Source organism: Neopsephotus bourkii, unplaced genomic scaffold, assembly GCF_033783945.1.
Source record: "Neopsephotus bourkii isolate Nb327-2 ecotype Australia unplaced genomic scaffold, CSIRO-AGI_Nbou_v1 NB_1139, whole genome shotgun sequence".
In the NCBI taxonomy this organism is placed as follows: Eukaryota; Metazoa; Chordata; class Aves; order Psittaciformes; family Psittacidae; genus Neopsephotus; species Neopsephotus bourkii.
The window spans coordinates 2,661,133-2,679,757 of NW_026901625.1; the positions used below are offsets into that span (position 1 = coordinate 2,661,133).

Here is an 18,625-nt window from a genome sequence, read left to right on the forward strand (position 1 = left end):
GTAAACGTAAATCATTTGAAGTCTGTACAAGTCCCATGTGAGCCAAGCCTAACGAAAGCCTGAGTCAGGCTTTTCCCAGAGACTAATCCTGCTGTGCCATGGGGGTGAGCATCGATGGAAGATGTGTGGCTGTGCAAACCTCCTTTTTCAGCCAGAGCATATTGGAAATCAAACCTCAGTGTCTTGGGTTCAGAACCCACCATCCTCGAGATTTGGTAAATATGAAATATTAAGCTCTGTTTGATTGAGTGCTCGGTCTGTACTTAGTGAAAAACCTGCTCTGAGTTTGAGGAGGATAAATTGTATTCTACAGGAATCAAATAGGTGCGAATACCTGTGTTCAGGCCAAATTTGGTCTTTGTAATACATGTAATCAGCTCTAAAGAGGCTTTAGAGGGATCTACACTATCACAAAGTGAATTAAATTTATGCCATGGGGCGGATAACTTATTATCATAGATAACAAATAATGTATTACCATAAAGAACTCATTCTGGCTGCTCTTTTGAGCCCCCCTGCTAACAACAGCCTCTGTGCTGCAGCATCGTTTGTGGCTCTGCATTGATAACAGCTCTGGGATAGAGCATCCCCCTCGCTCCCACACTGATTGCTAGTGATGAGAAGTTGTTTGTTTGATGACTGACACAGCCGGTATGGAGTGTATTGTGACAACAGCGCAATGACGGATCTGACAAGTCCCAAGACATCCTATCCATGGAACATGGATCTTTCATGGTACAGGATTTTATTTATTTTTAAGCTTAAAATACTTTCCTGGAGGGCAGGTGTGGTATTTTCCTCTTGCATGGTAACTGTGCTCGAATTCCAGCTCCCATGTCCAGTCACTCTCACCTCTGACATTTCAGACACTGTTTCTGGGGATGGGAATCCTCTCTTACTGAGTGACAGCTTGTTTCCTTCTTACCCTTCTGCTTCAAAGGAGCCTTCCAGCCCCTCTTCAGTCCCTCTGACCCACTTCTCTTTATTTTTGGAAGCTCTCGAGGGCTAAGCTCCCATCCTTCTTGCAGCCTTTAGTGTTCTCTGGCCTGGCCCCTCTGCAGGGCTCAGAGCTGAGCTCTAATCTAATCTCCGGAATGTGGCACTGAGGCTCCCCCTCTGCCCAGCCCTTTCCCAGCTGTTCCATGGCTCCATCTAGGGCTGTGCACTAAATAGTCATGATCCACCCCCCTGCCTGTGCCAGAGATATAAAAGGACACCACTGAGTTGCTGTCAATCTGGTGTTTGGTGTTTGAGCCATAGGAATGATGGCAGCTTTGATCAGTTGTGGTTGGTGCAAAGTGACTCTGGTTCCCCCAAAGTGATGGGAGCGTCCATGCACGGGCCTGGTCACTGACACCACTGATGGAAACCTTTTTCCATTGGCTTGTCCAGGGATAGGGTTGGGAAAAGGAGCTGGGAGGTGCCAGGGTGGTGCTGGGACACGGAGGGACCTCCCGATGGCACTTGGGTTCACTGCAGTCATTGCACTTGCCAGTGGTTTATTGAGTTTTCCCTCCATCCTGCCCGTCTCCCCACTGACTTAATGGCTTATTTAGTTGCTGATGAGCTTTGTTCCACAATGGAGTCACTGCTCAGTCACAGGAGAAGCACTGGAGATCCAACTCACACTGGGTCTTGTGCAGGGGGGGTAAGGGTCAGCCCATTGCCTCTTCCCATCCACTGCCCCATGCCAAAGTCTCATCCCAGCAGAGCCCCAGGGCCTTTCCCCATGCCCCACACACACTGCAGCTGGTGGGCACGGGCTCTTCCCTCTTCTGCAGTTGTATGTGGGGAAACCTCCTAGTAGTGACCACAGGATCAGCCACTGAGCTGACTCCATCGCAGTGGCACAAACCCAGGCTGTGGTTCTCCATCCATGGCAGATGTGTCCACACCATCTGGCATCTCCTTCCCTCTCTTTTGAAAGGTCTGGCTTCACTGTGTTGGAGCATGGAGGCTCTCCTTCCCTCTCTTTTGAAAGGTCTGGCTTCACTGTGTCAGAGCATGGAGGCCAGAATGCCTGAGCATAGCTGCATGAAGGAATGGGCAGGAGTGGACCTTGGAGACACCAACTGCAGTAAGATTTGAGGAGGTGTCTGCATGGCAATGCTGCCAGGAAAGGTAACTAGGCTATGACAGCAGCCCGTTCTGGGAGAGTCTTTCTGGTTTTGCTGGAATATTGGACATTTATAGCTGATCCTGCATCCATCCAAGTCCAGAATAGTTTCTCCACTGACTTTAGACCAATCTGATGACTGTTTTTTCCCTGTCTTAACTAGGCATCTCACAGAGAGTTCTGCATTCCCTTGACCTGGCAGGTCATCTCCTGTCCCTCTAATTGCTGCAGGGGTTCCTTTACAAGTTAAAGTAGCTCTTTTCCTTTGCTGATCGCAGAGGGGCAGCAGAACAGAGCTGGCTGCAGAAGCCCTTGCCAGCAACTGGCGGCTTTTACTGCATTCTCAGGCTGGAGGAACATTTTTGGATGGATGCGGGAGTGAAACAAGACCCAGGCTGTGTGAGTCACGGTGCGGACGTGCTCTCTATTCCGAAGGGACAGCTGGTGGCACTAACAAAACATCTCCCCGGATACACTGCCTGGCAGCAATCCCCCTCCTGCTTTTTCCAGCTGTATCTACCGTTACGTGGTAAATAAACACACTGACAGTGATGTGCAGAGGCAGCTTTCCTCCCCTGGCCCCTGCAGGCTCTCATAGAATCCTGTCCCTCTCCTCCTGCTGCAAGAGCACAATGCCAGGGTTTAAAAGATGGGACAGGAAACACCACAGTGTCCCATGGGTTTGATTTGGGTGCTGCCTGCATCCCTCTGGAGGAGGCACTGGGGCTGAAGCGAGCCATGGTGCAGGCAGAGCAGAGTGATGCTCTCGCCTGGTTCCCCCAACCCTTGCACACTCCCTTCTACAGAGCCAGGGCAGTGTCTGCATTGTTGGCAGGCACCGCTGGCTTCCCAACTGATTCCAGTGGAATAAAATCCTGTTCCAATGGGAGCTAATGGCAGCTGTGAGCAGCACAACCCCCTTCCCACTGGGTTTATGCTGTGGTTCTCCTGTGAGCAGGTTAGGGGGAAGTCGGTCCCAGGGCCACTGCAGGTGATGGAAGCCACCGGGATTTATGTTGTACATCATCAGTGCTGATGGAGGAGTGATGGGGAGAGCCTGGCCCTGAATCAGTGCACACAGCAGCATTTGGCTGTATTTTAGCATAGCTCCAGACATCAGCAAATCAATTAAAGCTCCTTACTGCTGGAGCCAGAGTGTTCTCTGGAGCAGCTGGTGAATTATTGAATGCGACAAGGCTTAGGTGAGGCTGGGCAGAAAGGCAGGAGGGGTTTGCTTATGCACAAATACTGTGGATCCAGCAGCTGGGGCTGTGCCCTTTGGGCTATTATCAAGTGTAATGAGCAGTTTAGTACCCAATCCATCTTTCTGGAAGCACTGGCTGTGCCTGAAGAGGGGGATCATCACAGACATGGTGATCTGAGGGGTGGCTCTTCTCTTGAAATGCCACGACCCTGTGAAAGCTGCTGTGAATGCACGGCCTTTGAGTCACAGGTTGAATTGTGTGGGGTGCGACGTGTCCCGACGTGGGTCATGAATGTTCCTGACGCCGCAGTGTCTGTTCCAGGCACCTTCATGCCTCCTGTCTGGTCGGTGCCGGCACAGGCAAAAGCTTCTTTGGATGCCCTGTGAAAAGGGCCCTTGGGGAGGATCATGTGTGACAGGGAGGAAAGCCTCTCACCTCTTTGCTTTGGGTTTTCCCTTCTCTTAGGTCTGCCCATAGCCCAGGGATGGGTCCGGACAAGGGCTGTGTGGCCACGAGCTCCTCCCAGCCACGGCGTGACCACAGTGCTGATGGGAAGCCAGGGCTACGAAAGCAGAGGCTGGTTTGGTATAATTAAGTATTTTCTAGATGACTGCTTTTGAAATGTCATTAAAGTTATTTTCATGCAAGGGGTTTTAGTATATCTGTTTAAATAGCAAATATATCAAATGATGCTTTAAATATTAATACAAGAGGGTGTTTTGCTGAATTTAACTTTGCCAATTGATTTTAAGCTCTTACGTGTATTACATGGAGGAGTGTTTGCTGGGTTTGCTGCCTGCAAGAGAATGCAAGGAGCAAAGAGAAGCTCTTGGTGCACTTATAGGTGGGCTGGAAGGAAGAGAAACTGAAATGAACACAAGACCAAGTCATTGCAGTCGGGAAATAGGGAAGGCAAAAGATCAAAAAAGCCTATTACTCTTAATTCCAGGTTTTCCTTTAGCTGCAGATGAAAGTAGGAGGAAGGGAAAAGAGGACTCATTTAGGAAAGCTGCTCAAATATTCATTCACCTATTTAATTTGGAAATGTGATTAAAAGTTTGCAGGTTTCAACTAGATCTAAAGTCACTTAAAAACTTAAATGTGATTTCATTAATACTCTTCCCCTTTCCAAAAGCAGAGGGCACTGTAAAGACTTGCTTTACCCCTCCTGGCTTCACTGAATGGCTCGGCTCATCCCTGTTCCTGGGGCATTGCCACAGTGACTGGGAAAGGACAGGATTGAGTCTCCAGCCCAGCTATCAGCTTCTTTTTAGGAAGAAGCAATTTATGTCTTCCTGTCCTTTGGCATGTTGCTTTCTGGAAGACACAGACAAGGCACCACTGTAAATGAGTTCAGTTATATAAAGCCCTGAAATACACAGGACTTTTCTCTCTCTTTAAGTAGCTTATGATCTTTCCAGTGCTCTTTGCAGTGCTCCTGCTTTATCGTCCTGTTCCTGCTTTATAGCCCTGCTCCTGCTTTATAGCCCTGCTCACAGCCGCATCCATTCAATGGCCTGTTCTTGTGCAGCTTTTACTGGGGAGATTACAGCAATGTGCTTGCAGCAGCAGCCCTGTGAAAAGGTGTCCTGCAGCCACGAGGGAGGAATAATGGATGGGCTCAGAATGACAGAACAAGATGTATGACCACGTTTCAAACAGGTACCACCAATTCCAAGTGCTCCCAGGTCCCATCACCAAGCACCTGGCTCTGCTGCTGGCATGAGCTGGACCTCAGAACATTCAGGAGCTCAAAAATCAGGCTTGATGTGATGCAGGAAGGACCCAAACCCCAACAACTGGCCTTCCTTACCTTGCAGCTGTGTGTGAAGCGTATTGGAGGAGCCTGTTGTGGGGATGCATCCCCAAGTGAGCGTGTGTGCACTGTATAGGGGCTGAAGGGACCTTTAGGCTTCAGAACCCGCACAGCCCGTTCACTCCTAACAGGCACTGGCACTGCGCCTGGCTGCCTATCCCCATCCCTTTGGAGCCAGAGCACAGGCTGTGGGCTCCAGATAGGATCCCAAGCAGGAAAATAAGAACTTGGATTTATTTATTCTCCAAACAGAAGTGGCTTGGTTTTATTAAAAGCAAATAGAGTTATTTTACATTCCCAGCTAAGCCCTCCTCCCCCCCCCCCCCTTGCAAGTTTACCCAAGCACCCTAATCTACAGTCAGCTGCCAGAAAGAAAACCCATTCACTGCCTTTCTTCACTTCTATCTAATTGCTATTCACTTCTATTATGATGGTTTCTATCCATTAGAAACTAATAGTAAATAGTCTCTTTAGACAGCAACATCTAAGGCTCAGATCCCTCAAAGGCAATGGCTGGAATAAAGGATGGACAAGAACCAGTCCACGCACCTCTTGTGTTTGGTTCTGCCATGGCTTGGTCCCATTGCTCTGGAATGATTTAAACCTTTAAATGTATTTAAACCTTTCTTGATTAATAATATTCCAGAATGGGCAGATTCTGGGATGAGGAACCTGTTCTGCTCCTGACAGACTTGCTGTGGGGCTGTTTGGCAGTCATGGAATTACAACCTTCAAGGCAGTGTGAGCAAGATCTTAAATTTTACAAAGGCTTTTGTGTTTCTGTACTTAAAAAAAAACCCAAACCAGCGTTTTAAGTGGTTTTGTCAAAGGCACTGATGGTGGCTTTTCTTTGCTGGTGAGGGGTAGCACAACGAGGTGGAAGAGAGAAATTTCCTCTGGGGAGAAGCATTTGCATTCTAATCATTGCTGCTTTATCTTGAAGCATGAAACTTAAGGAGTGTGATACTCCACAAATAGAAGCCAAAGTGCCCGGTCTCCTTTCACCAGCAGAACAAGGCAGATTACTGCTTACTGACAGGTAAAACGTTAATGGTATAAAGCACAAACGTAGAGATACATGGAAATGAAGCAACAGCACAAACAGCAAAAAACCAAGTAAGTTCCTTAAAGGTTGGTGTGCAGAAGGGAAGGGCGGTTTTGTTTGGTCCCAGCAGAGGAGATGGGATTTACCACGTGTGTGAACAAGTTCTGCTCTCAGGGGGTTACGAGGGGTGTTCAGGTGCTGCCCTGGGTTCCGCTGGTATTGTGAGATCCTAGTTTGGCTAATGGCATCTGACCTGATAACGTTAAGGTCACTCAGACCTCAGCAGTGCTGTTCCCAGGTTAAGGGTACACAATTACCTCAAATGAGCACATGGGTGCATAGTGCAAACCCTTTGACATAGCCACAGTGAAGGTGGGAGGAGGAGGAGGCACGTTCCGATGCCTGTCCCAGAATGACCCCCCCCCAGATGATTAGATCTTGGTTCACATCAGCACAGTGTAGTTTCCCCCAAATGCCTTCATTTCTGTCCTGCTCTTACTCGCTCTTCCCTGATTTCTGCTCGGGGTTGTCCTTCCAGATGCGGATGCTGAGGCAGGTGGCCATGGCCAACCAGCCCAGGTATGGCACCAGCAGCAGCGCTGCCACCTTGTTGATGCGGTACCAGGAGCACATGGTGCCTATGGTCAGCACGTCCAAGCAGAGGATGTCAATCAGTGCCTGTAGCAAAGAGATGAGCGTGATGCTGGTGCTCACCCTGGGCAGCTTTCCCCAGCACCACTACACACCATCCTACCAGAGGTGGGGACATGGAATGGGAATGGGGGAGGTTTGGCAGTGAGAAGTCACCCAGAGTGATCCTAAACCCCAGGGCTTTAGCTCTGAACCCTAACCTGTGAGATTAGAACATGTCACACCAGGAGCCAAAATGATGTTAATTTATGTTCATTATCAAGTTCCGTGGATTAATAGACTGTTAATGATGATCAGTGCCCCTCCTGCTGGTATTGCTCACACAGACACATCAAACACATCCTTATTTATGTTAATACCAATGGCTGTTATCACTGAGCAAACTTTCCAAATGTACTTTATATCCACAGGGTGACTGAATTCAGATGGAAACATAAATCCCATGCTGTGCCTCTGTCACCCCTGGGCCTTGGCTCCTGAGGTGAGTGCTTTTTGGGTATAGCTGTGCCTCACCTTTGTGCACATCCTGCTATAGACTCTGCAGTGCACAGTGCATTGTGTTTGCTCGATAAGCTGCTCACTGCTAATACACCCCAGGGATGCTGGTGCAGGGTGGGGCTCCCTGCAGGACTTATCTCTCACCCTGAATCCTTAACTAGGGGCTGCTGACTGCTCCCTGTGCCTGCCTATCTGCATGAGCAGGGCGAGGGGTGGAAGGGCCTGATACCATTGTCTAGAGCCAGGCGCAGCGTGAACCACATCTTGTGGCTCTCTTTACAAGTGGTTATAAAACCCTCCCACAGCCCTGTGGCAGGGACCCCAGCAGCCAAGCCTCCAGTGGGTGACCCATACGTTACCATCTTCAGGTTATGTGCCCTAAAGAATAAGTGAGGCCAAGCCCAGTTCAAGGCCAGCTGAGCTCCGTAGAGGCCAAGCGGGAGGACCGCTTTCCTGTTGCAGCCACCCAGGTCATTCCATATGAGGTAGGAGGCGTAGCTGTGAACAGAGGAACACGTTAGAGGGTTGCAGTGAGGAAATCCCTAGTACAGACCAAGTCTTTTCACATGAGGTTGTTTGGCAGCAGGGATGTGCAGGGCAGTGGTGTTCACACATGGCCCTTGCTTGCTTGTACCCGCCTGGCTCTTACACCTTCTCCACGGCAGCACTGTCTTTAGTAGCTGTTTACAAAGCCAAGTAAGGGCTTTGTCCCTGCACATGAGCAGTACCTGTGGTACCCAGCCCACAATTTGGCTTCTGTGTGTCACCAAGAGCAGTATGGGAGAGGGAGCAGATGGCAGAACTTACCCCATGCCGGTGTACAGGACAGTCCAAGCAACAGGCAATATTTTGAGGGGAGGACACCAGGAAGGCTTTTTCAGTTTCTCATACCAAACTGGTATTCCTTTTCGACTCATGAACCAGCCAAGCAAACCTCCCACATGAGGCAGGACAGTAAAACCAACAGTATAAGCCCACATCCTTCCTTGGTGGCTTGAAGTAGCCTTTTGCCTGCTGTAAGTTAAAAACAATCATCGATTATCACTTCAAAAGGACGTTTTCCCCTACTTTGATTTTTCCAGCTTTTTCTCTAACTGTCCATATCCCTCTTCAGTCTCTGAGACAGAAGGTACTTAGTACTGCATTCAGCTCTGCTGCTGGCTGCCCTCTGCACATCTCATCTCTGAAACAGGGTGATTATTTCTGCCATGGTTACATTTTTCCCCTTGATCTGCCCAGCAAAGTGGCTTCCCCCTGCTATTTCACAGCAATTTCCCTGTGACAGGGTTCAGCTATGATGGTTATATACTTAGAAGACAAGAGTGCAGATCCTGCCATCATCCCTCCGAAGTCAGACAGCACACGAACTTTAACGTGTGCTCATCTCAGCAAAGCTGTGTGTATTCTCAGTGGGAAAACCCCATCCCTTCTGACTTCATCTCCTTTTCACCATGGATTTGTACTTTAAAGTCTATAACAGGCGAGCATCCTTACAGCTCAATGGACCTTGCTTACTCCTCCCTGCAACCCTGGCGGGCAGAGAGGGGGTTTTGCCTCTGAAGCAGGTGAGCTGAGGCACAAAAGTAGTTTTGTCATTTGCTTGTGGTTTTCCTCTTGCATCAAAGGAAGGAACGTTTACTGCAATAATGACATTATGCTCCCACACAAGGCAGCTGTGATAAGTGTTTCATTCTCTTTCCCATCTCTTCCACTGCCATTATTCTCTGCAGGGCTCTGAACCTGCCAGGCTCCTGTCCTCCTCCATCTGGTATCCATAGTCATCTTCCCTTTTGATCCATTACAGAATGCAACCCAAATTAACATTCATGGGGGATAACACACGGGATTCTCCAGGAACCCGGCAGTTCTGTGCTGTCAGCAGAAGTGCAAAATGCACCTGAGCAAAGGGAAGGGCTGGGTTTAGCAGTGCAAGAAGAGAGGAGCAGGCACAGAAAACCCCTTTGCTCAGGGAAGAAGTGTCCCTGGCAATGGTGGTCAGAGAGATGGGGAGCACCAGGAGAGGGCTGATCTGCACAAGCATCTCTGCTATTTTAATTCACAATTAACACTCTGCTATATCCTATGCTAATTATTATTATCATGCTACAAAGCATCCATCTTTAGAAGCACCCAACAGCAGTACAAACCAATTTACACATCAGTAAGGAGCAAATACCCCAGACACCATCTCTAACTAAAAATTCCTTTACCAGACAATTTATGGTGCTATTAAAGTGTCAATGGGACCAGAAAATCAACCCAACACTGAGAAAAATAATAGCTGTTAGTCCTGCTTTTAAACTGTAAAACAGCTCCAGCTGAGTTCTGCTTCCTCTATAGTACTTCAGGAAAGGCAAATGGGAAAGTAGCCGTTTCTCTCCTCCCAACTCCCTTGCAGTTGCCAGCCTGACCCGAGGGGCTGCAGAAGGGTTGGAAATAACACTCTTATAAACCCTCATTTTGCCTCCCTGTAACCTAATGGGGTGGGAGCTGGAAAACCCTTACCGTGCCTTCCTGCCTTTCTTCCCCTTGCACAGACAGAGGGTTGCACATCCACGGCTGGTGTCTGCTGCTGATGCCCAGTGAAGGAACTGTGGCTGAGTTTTACCCTAACAGCAGGAAAAGGGTGTGTTTGTGTGTGTGTGTGTGCGCACGGCTCGATCAGATTACACCACAGAGCCCAATTTGGCAAGAATTAACATGGACCTAGGGGTGGTTGAGTAGCCATGGGGGGGGCAGGACATTTTGCACCCAGACACTTCTGGGATGGGACATGTGGGGCTCATGGCTTGGCTGCAGGGACAGAGGAACACCCTTGTAGGTGCCTGGGCATGCAGTGTGTCACCTACAACTGAACATGGTGCTGGTATAACTGTGCCTACAGATCAGGTCCATAGCAGCAGGACTTCTGTGTGTGTCCCATGGATGCGAGCTCTGCTGATCCCCACCTGAGGATCCATCCATGGAGGCTAGCCCTGCCTCGCTGGTGCACAGCATGGATTAGCCAGCTGTGGTCAGGTTTTGTCCATACACCACTCTTTTGGCTACAAGTCACTGGGAACTGCTTGAATCCGAAATAAAGATGTTATATAAGCGTGTTAAATGAAAGAGAAAAAAGCTAGAAATCAATTTCCATTAGTAAGCTGTCTGCAAGGGATGGGAAATGAAACACTCATTTACTTCAGTTATGGGTCATTACCTGAATTTCACGGCCAGAGGCGGAATTGCTGGTTCCTAGCAGAATGTGGTATTGCTGTTATAGCATAGAACCAGTGAGACCTTCTGGTTTATTGGGCTCAGAAGGAAATTACTCTTTTGTGGGAGGAGAAACAAAACCAAAACCGGTGTGAAGGGACAGGTTTGCAGGTAGCACCGATCAACCCACAGCTACTGCAGAGTGTAACTGCCCCTTTGGAACAGCAGCACATGGATCGCATAGCAGCCACCTGCATGCTCTTAGAGCCTGCTGCTGTTTGTGATGGAAACTTGTGCCATGCAACGATGCAGCTGCTCTGTGTGACTGAATCTTTCCATCGTGGTCAGTCCTTTGCCTGCTGCAGTGGTCACCATGCAGCTACCTGCAGTGTTGCCTTTACCAGGCTTGGGCTGCTTGGTTAGGAAGAGTGCAGGTTGACAGCTTTTAGCTGGTGGTATTTCTTTCTCTGGAGCACAAACTGCTCTTCCTGGCATATAGCACCTGTATTCCCAGCCTGTTTTAGAGTCTAATATGCTGGAAGAATTGAAAACTAAAGGTCCAATCACAAGGATCTCAGTAAATTTGTGAGGCTGGGGAATGGCAAATGTAAAGAGGAAGAAAATAGAGGGGCAGTTACAGGCCTAAATGTCATGTGTCAGTCCTACTCAAGGAAAGAAAGGGCTAAGTGAAAGCATGAAGGTGCTTGTTAAAACGGGATGAGACATGAGCAATTTGCCCTAAGTGGATCACAACAAGCTGGGTGCCATCGCCTGGACAGACATCTGCTTCCTAGGCGAGAGGATGCAGCACAGCTCCCTGTCTGCAATTCCAAATGGCATCTGTCACAGGGCATCTTAGGTAAAGCTGAAGATGCAGCAATGGGGCTGCTGGGCAGAGAGGGAGTGTGGAAAGATGAGCATCAGGTTTGGGAAGAGTCTTTGGTGGCACCAAGCAGGGATCAGTGCTGGGACCCAGAGTTTGCACGTGCACAGAGACACACCAGTGCCCATGGCCAAGTATGTTCTGATCATGACCACACGCTCCAACACAGCACTGGTTTTCCTCTGTTACCAGGGTCATGTCTCAATACTTCTGGTTTGAATCGTTCTACAGTAACACAGGATGAGGTAATGCTACCTCTTAGTAAAATCATTTCTAAACTACATCTTGGTGTGCTTCTGATTATTAAACTACATCACTGCCGGGTTTCAGATCCAGTGCATCCCTGCACTGTGTTTTCATGAGGGAAAAGACATGGGAGGACCGAGTTACACAACTGTGTTTGTTTTCCTTGCCTTAGCAACCTTTGCACGTTGTCCCAAGAGGTCTCAGCCTGTGCAAGATTAATTGCCCAAATATAAAGGCCCTGTTAACCTGGATAACATGATTGAAACCCCGCATGTTTCAATGTGCCCTAGTTTTGGAAATAGAGGTGTGGGGTCAGCTCCTGGCATAAATCTGCAGAGCTCCTCATCCAGCAGAGCTGCTCTGGTTTACACCAACAATAGCGGTGTCCGGGTTTGGCTGCCAGTGGTGGGAATGGGAATGGGAGGAGGAACAGGAGCAGGGTTGGGCGGCCCAATGGACCGGTGCTGGCTGGGGAGGAACCCTCATGACAGTCTCTGTCTTGTGAGCAGCTCAGACCTGCAGAGTAAAACATCTACGTTTTGGGCTATGAAAAGCCTGGTTTGTTCAGGCTTTTCATACTAGATGTATGTTATCAGTGTTCATTTTTTCCTAATGAATAAAAGCCTGGGTTTTAAAGTTTCCAGTTAGGTTGAAATAAAATTGCAGGTAATAGGACATGATGCAGGAGCCTCCAGCTGGTTTTCCCCTATGTGTCTGGTGCACACTGGCCAGCACAAGAGCCCGCAGCCCCTCACAGCTTGGATGTGGATCGCTCGTTGAGCAGGAACTTGGCAGCTTCAATTTCCCCCTCTTTCCACTAGAGGGAATTTAAACCCAAATCTTTAAGGGGATTAAAGCCCAGTTTTCGGTGTGTTCCGGAGCAGTGCGAGTGCTGGTGCTTCTGCATGCACAGCATCCTTCTCAGTCCTGCCTGCTCATGGTGAATCCCAGATGAACAGCAGAAAAGCCTCCTTAACTTGTGAGGGCTCAGCCTTTGATTCCCCTGGACCACAGGGAGGAGCTGGGCACACGCTGCTCCCACCGGGTCTCTGCATCCCAAGGGATGTGTTTGTGGCCGGCTGGGAGCTCAAGGGTCAGGCTGGGTTTCGAGGTCCGTTTTGGACACTGGGGCTTCTCCCATCACGGCTTGTTTGTCAGCAGGGCTGGCGTGCAGGGCTGCCTGCATGAGATAACCGGGAGGGAATGGCTTGGCCTTATCAGCACGCAGAAGCTGCACCTCAGTAGCCAGGAGAAGGAACTGTAACGGACGCAGCTCAACGCCTCCTTTCCTCGGAGGAGGATCTTGGTGTGGGGATAGGCAGATGACTGCAAGCAATGAAGTTATGCGGCTTAACGAATTACCGCTTTAGCTGAGCCGCTTTAATGAACCACACACAGACCCAGCCCAGCTCTAATGTGATGGTACATACTTGGCCTTCAGCTGTGACCAGTAATTCCTGCTTGGCTGGAGGACTTGGTAGTGCTTCTGTTGACCTGCACATAGCAGTCCCATCAGTCAGAGCACGTAACTGCTGCCCATGGGTGCGTGTGCACGGCACGATGCTGGGCTCTTGGCACTGGGAGGATGGTACCTGGGGATGTGCAGAGGGATGCAGCTCCGTCCCAGAGGATTCAGCTCTTGCCTCAGGAAAAGAAAGCTGCAGAAATGCCACCAAGCCACTGGCAGAGGGTTGTAGTGCAGTGGGTTAAGTGGTATCACAACTCAGCTGCTCGGTTATGCGCTTGCATGATCGCAACCCTTGTATTAATGTCAGACTGGGGCATAAGGTTTAAAGTGAGCCAGAATAATAGTGTTCACAAAGGACTTTAAAATGCCTTAATAAGCAGCTTAAAATGCATTCCAAGGTCTTTCCTACACGCAGAGTTAATTGAGAAAAGCTATTGCAGTTTCAAGTGATGCTCTCACTTAAGTTCACTTTCATGTGCTGATGTGCCCTAAATTAGCCTGATGCGGACTTCCAGCCTTTGTAGTAAGGTGGTTTGTTCAGAGCGAACTGGGGAAGTGAAGACAAGCACCAGCAACAGGCAGTGAATGGTGAACTCCATTAGACCGGATGCCTCTAGTTCCTGGAGTGGGATAGTGTGATTCTTCCTGGCCACCTGAGGGGTTTTCCTCTATCCCTTCCCTCCTGCCAGTGCTGGCAGCCAGAGGACATCAGGGTCCTTCCCAAGGGCTCTTCCAGCCTTGAGGGCCTGGCAAGCCCTCGTCTTGCCCGGGGTTCAGGAAGCATAAAACCTGGAAACAAGCTTTGTCCAGGGAAGGCATTAGGCAGCCTGTAGGGTTTTGTTGATGGTGATGATGGAGAAGAAAGGGACGAGCATCTTGGCTTTTCAATGGAAGGAGATTTCCACCCTGATTCAGTAACTCAAGGCTTCCACGAGACCCAGGAAGCACCATTGCATCTGAACCTGCCTGTACAGTTCAGCCCAAGATCAGATTGGCCGAGAAACTTATATGAAAGGATGTTCGTTGTTCTTTTAATGGAGATGTCCTTTTTTTTCCAGGAGGGCAAGCTTCAGTGACTGATTCTTTTTAGTCTAAATGCTTCTGCTGAGAGTCGTGAGTCTGTCAAAATGCATCAAAACAGTGCTTTGAGTAGGTTTTGTGAAGAGAAAAACCATGTTTTTCTTCAGCCTTAACAGAAATAGGAAGTGAAAAGGTGAAAGAACCCAGGGAGCGCAGGGAGTTCCAAGCCAAGGTAAAGATGTTGCAGAGAGCCAAGGTTTAATAAAGGAAGAGAAACCACAGCAGTTGGGAGATGTGACAAATGCAGGCACTTTCATTTCTGTGCTCTGAAGTGCGCAGCTTTTCCTTGAGTTAACGGCTCTAACCCTGGTGTTATTCTGATTTAGAGCCCCACTTTGGTGCTTGTGAGTCACCCCACGCCTGTCCCTTTGCTGCGTTCTGCCCCAGATGTAGAGATGTGTGAGGAAAGTGAATGTGCTCCTTGCAGCACCCTTGGCAATGGTGGTCACGAAACCTTGCCACAACAGAGGCTCCTGCAGGAGTGTGCTCTCCATCCAGCCACCGAGGAGCTGCCAGCTCCATGGGCCAGAAGAGATGGAGCACCACGCTTCTGCTGGGGATGATGCTCGGCTGCATCTGCAAAGACGGGGATGCAGCAGGAACAACACTGCCGGAGAATAAAATGAGCATCTATGAATGGCTCTGAAGTCTGAACAAGCCATAAAATACCAGCATTTTGCTGTATTCCTGGATCTGCCTTTCCCTCACATGTACCAGCTGCTAAAACTGACTCATTGCTTAGCAAGATACCCTCCTGCCTTGGCAAAGCCCTGCTGCTTGGTGCCTGGGTGGTTGGATTGCTCTGGTCTTAAGGCAATGCAGGTGAGCCATGCTCACCTCCTGCATTGTCATTGTCCAGCTTTTTGCAGGATGACAAGGAAAAGAGGGCTGTGAAACACCTTGTGCTGCTCTCAGAGCCCATGTAGAGCTCGTCCAGTTTCAGATTTCAGAGTAAAAGTAGAACCAAACCACCCAGATGAGTGTGTAAATCCAATAGGTGAGCCCTATCAGCACATGGTAAATGCCAAGGCACTTCCCTTGGCTGTGTTGGTGACCAAGCTGATGGGCAGAGACACAGTTCAAGCAAGAGTGAGGGCTCTTCTTCAGAGAGGGAGCTCTGAGTTAGAAATACCACTTGTATAAAGACAGAGATGGTTTGGTCTCCTTCGTGGAGCGTGTAAGTAGAAAACAGGATTTATTGCTTGCATTGTGCTGAATCAGGTCTTCTGACTTTAATACAAGAGGTTCCTCCTTTACAACAGAGCTCCAGCCAAGGGCATTGAATTACTGCAGTATTCCCCACGGCCATTGGAGGACAGGGGTATGTCTAAATGCTATATTGAGTGCAGACATGAAATCGCTTTGCCAGAGCTCTTGATATCTGGACAGGCTCCAGCTTTGGTCCAGAAAGCTGTATGAGCAGGGGAGCAGAGCCAGAAGAGTCGTGTGTGCTGGAACCAGCTCACCTCACCCTATGGGTGGATGGATAGGCATGCTTTTGGGGTTGTCTTCTCTTGACTTTGCCCACCACAACTCATGGGAAGTCGGGGAGAGCTGGGAATAAGGAATGCATTGGAGAAGACTCAGCATCTCTGGCTGCGGATGCACAGGGTGGAAAGGAACGCTGGTGCAGTGAAGTGTTTGCTGTGAGCTGCTCTCACAGCACTGCCCAAGGCCCTTCTGCTGGTGCCAGGTCATGGCAACGTTGGGTTGTTACTGCTGCACGTGTTCCCCTTTCACTGCAAGAACAAAGTCTGTTTCCTTCAATTCATTGTGTCAGTGCAGCCGGGTCCCGTGTGCAATCCCTGCTATCAGTGGTGGGAATGCTGCATGAGATGAATGGATCCCTTGGGAGGAGCATGCCCCTGAATCCCAGCCAGAGCCTGAGGATGCTCCAGCACATGCCAAGGGAAGGGAATGTGCCCGGAGCAGAGGGCTTTTGTTCTAAGAACGAAGATGATGAACACAAGTGGGATTTCCCAGCTGCTTCCTGCCCACTCCCATTTCACACCCTGGAAATCAACTGGGAAACCTTTATTTCCACAAAACTCAGGGTGCTGACCCAGTTTTAGAGGTCCTTGTCTTAAACACCAGATCTAGACCTAGATCACTGCCACATCTTGGGTTCAGGTTTAGGGCTGGCTCTATTTGAATGGCCAAAGGCAAATCCTTCAATACTGTTATGGCCTTAATAATTATCTTGGTACTTTAATTAGGAGCTCGATGTGGTTTTGGGGCAGGACACAAAGTGGATTACAGGAGCAGGTGGTGCTCTCATTAGGGACGTTAACCTCTCCTTGCACAGAGAGGCAGGGACAGAGCCTCAGCAGCTCGTGTCTGCGTGCAGGAGCACTCTTGCCTTGCTGGAATCCCACTGCAGTGATCCCAAGCACCAAGTGGCAGCTGTGACACATGGCTGTTTATGGAGACCAGAGCTGGAGGGTAAATACTGATGTAGATTCCGATGCTTAATCTGCTACTGGCTGATGGTGTGGAAAGCCTGAGCCCCTCTTTCTACAGCAATTTATAACCAGAGCCTCCAGCTCCTCACCTTCTCCAGCAAACACATTCCCCAAGGCTAATTCTGCAGTATCCAAGCCCTTCTGGTCCCAACCATCCCAGCAGCCGGGCTGGAAATGGGAGGGTACCAGCAGAGATAGCTGCAGGTGATGATTGGGGCATCATTAGCAAACAGGCTGTGGCAGTGCTCATTATGGGGGGTGTGCTCATTAACAGGGCACATCCTACCCGTGGTGTTAAAGCATCCTGCCCCCTCCCATCCCTGCCTTTCCACCCACTGCAGCCACTGCTGGAGCTTCGGTGGTGCTGGTAGGAGCAGAGCTGGTGTCCGGGCTGGTCCTGCAGGGGGTGAGGCATCAGGGGAGCAGTGAGGTTTGTCCCTGAGCAAAGCAGAGCAGTGCAAGAGAGAAGGGCAGCGCGGTGCCAGCCCATGCCCTGCCTTGGTGTGTGACAAGGGAGCGGCTGGAAGCAGCAGAGCCTGAGGAGCACCTGGGCTGGGTTTGGGACAGGCAGCTCAGGACAGGGGCTCTTGGAGGAGGCCCAGGTTCCCACTTACTTGTGTTGGTGATGCCGGTTCTCCCACCCCGGCACAGCCGAAGCACCCCCTGCCCTGTATGTGCTGGGCTTTTCTGATGGAGGACATGAGTTTCCCTTTCATTTGCTGGAGTGTTTTATGGCACCTGAGAATCCTCTTGTACTCCTGGAATGGATTTCCCCTTGGCAGTTTCCTGTCCTCATTGTTTCCCATTCGGGAGGTGTGGATGCATCACAGATAAGATCCTTAACTCCTGGCAGGTTGATCAGGCCACAGATTACTACGGAGTCTCCATCTCTGCAGCAGCTCCTGTAACGCATCCCCTGTTTGTCAGGGATGGCAAAACGAGCTGCAGCAGCACATTTCTCTCCCTGTCTAGCTCTTCATGCTAGAGGAAGGGCTGGTATCCCTTAGCTAGTGGGCAACTGAGGCCAAATAGCTTGTGGAAGCTTGCACAGGGGGACCTATAACGCACCCCGAGCACCCTGCAAAGGAGCACAGCCTGTGGAAGGAAGCCCTCAGCACAGCCAGGTTTGTACTGCATGTACCATTTTTATTTTCACATATATATATATTATATCATTTAAAACAGAACGGTTGTGAAAGAAACGGTTTTATATTAGAGCAACCCACCATGTTCCTCACAGCCTCTTTGCCTGCCACTGAGAGATGCCCTGCACTGGGGAAAGGCTGGCCTGCAGACTGAGTGTTCCCCATCTCTCTGCTGCTACTGGGATAACTCTCCCTGTCCTCCTCCTGGAAAGAAAGGTGTTTTCCAGTCCCTCCCCTCCACAGTCAGTGCAAAGCTCTATTGCTCCACCATACACCCCATCCCCTTCCTCCAGTGCTGGGGCTTCCTGGAGGGATGGAGGAAGGGGCTGTGTGAAACCAAATGATGCACTGAGCGATCCCCTCCTGGTAAACAGCCAGGGCAGAGCCTCCTCCTCACCTTCAGCCTTGGTTTTCCTCTTGGGGGCTTCCCAGCCCCATTTCCCTTGCTCACCAGGGCAAAAGCCAAGCCCCGGGGCAGTCACTAGGCTGGAGGATGCTGTCCCTGCATCCCACGCAACACATGGCTGGGTTGGTGGTTAAAAAGCTCACACTTGTGAAGAATACCGCAGTCAATCAGGGCTTTATCCCTGCAGAATAAAGTGGCTGATTCAGCCCTGTAGGGGGAGGCTGGGGTTATCCTAAGGATGTAGTTTTATCTAGAGCTCTTGCTGCTAGATAACGAAGCACTGCTCCTGGCCCGCGGCAGAAGCCTTCTGCACACAGACACGGTGGTGCCTGCTCAGTGGGGCTTCGAGGTAGATGCCTGCTGTGGCTCTGGAGCATCGGCTCCTGGGGAGGGCCAGGGCCTCTCATCT

General features: G+C 49.9%; 1 protein-coding gene across 1 annotated transcript; it reads right to left on the minus strand.

Moving 5' to 3' along the window:
• Window positions 1-5,369: 5,369 nt before the first annotated feature.
• Window positions 5,370-9,995, minus strand: TSPO2 (translocator protein 2). Its single transcript, XM_061363012.1, has 4 exons — window positions 9,837-9,995; window positions 8,139-8,345; window positions 7,691-7,829; window positions 5,370-6,860 (listed from the first exon to the last, which is right to left on the minus strand). The coding sequence occupies exons 2-4, from the start codon at window positions 8,309-8,311 to the stop codon at window positions 6,678-6,680; spliced, it is 495 nt and encodes a 164-aa protein (XP_061218996.1). The 5' UTR covers window positions 8,312-8,345; window positions 9,837-9,995; the 3' UTR covers window positions 5,370-6,677.
• Window positions 9,996-18,625: the final 8,630 nt, after the last annotated feature.

What these genes read in the sequence shown, in the direction of transcription:
- TSPO2 (XM_061363012.1), bottom strand. Translation starts at nt 8,311, where the DNA reads ATGTGGGCTTATACTGTTGGTTTTACTGTCCTGCCTCATGTGGGAGGT. An exon ending in GTCCTGTACACCGGCATGGG is followed by an intron (nt 7,830 to 8,138) that starts GTAAGTTCTGCC and finishes CTCTGTTCACAG; the next exon opens with CTACGCCTCCTACCTCATAT. An exon ending in GGGCACATAACCTGAAGATG is followed by an intron (nt 6,861 to 7,690) that starts GTAACGTATGGG and finishes TCTTTGCTACAG; the next exon opens with GCACTGATTGACATCCTCTG.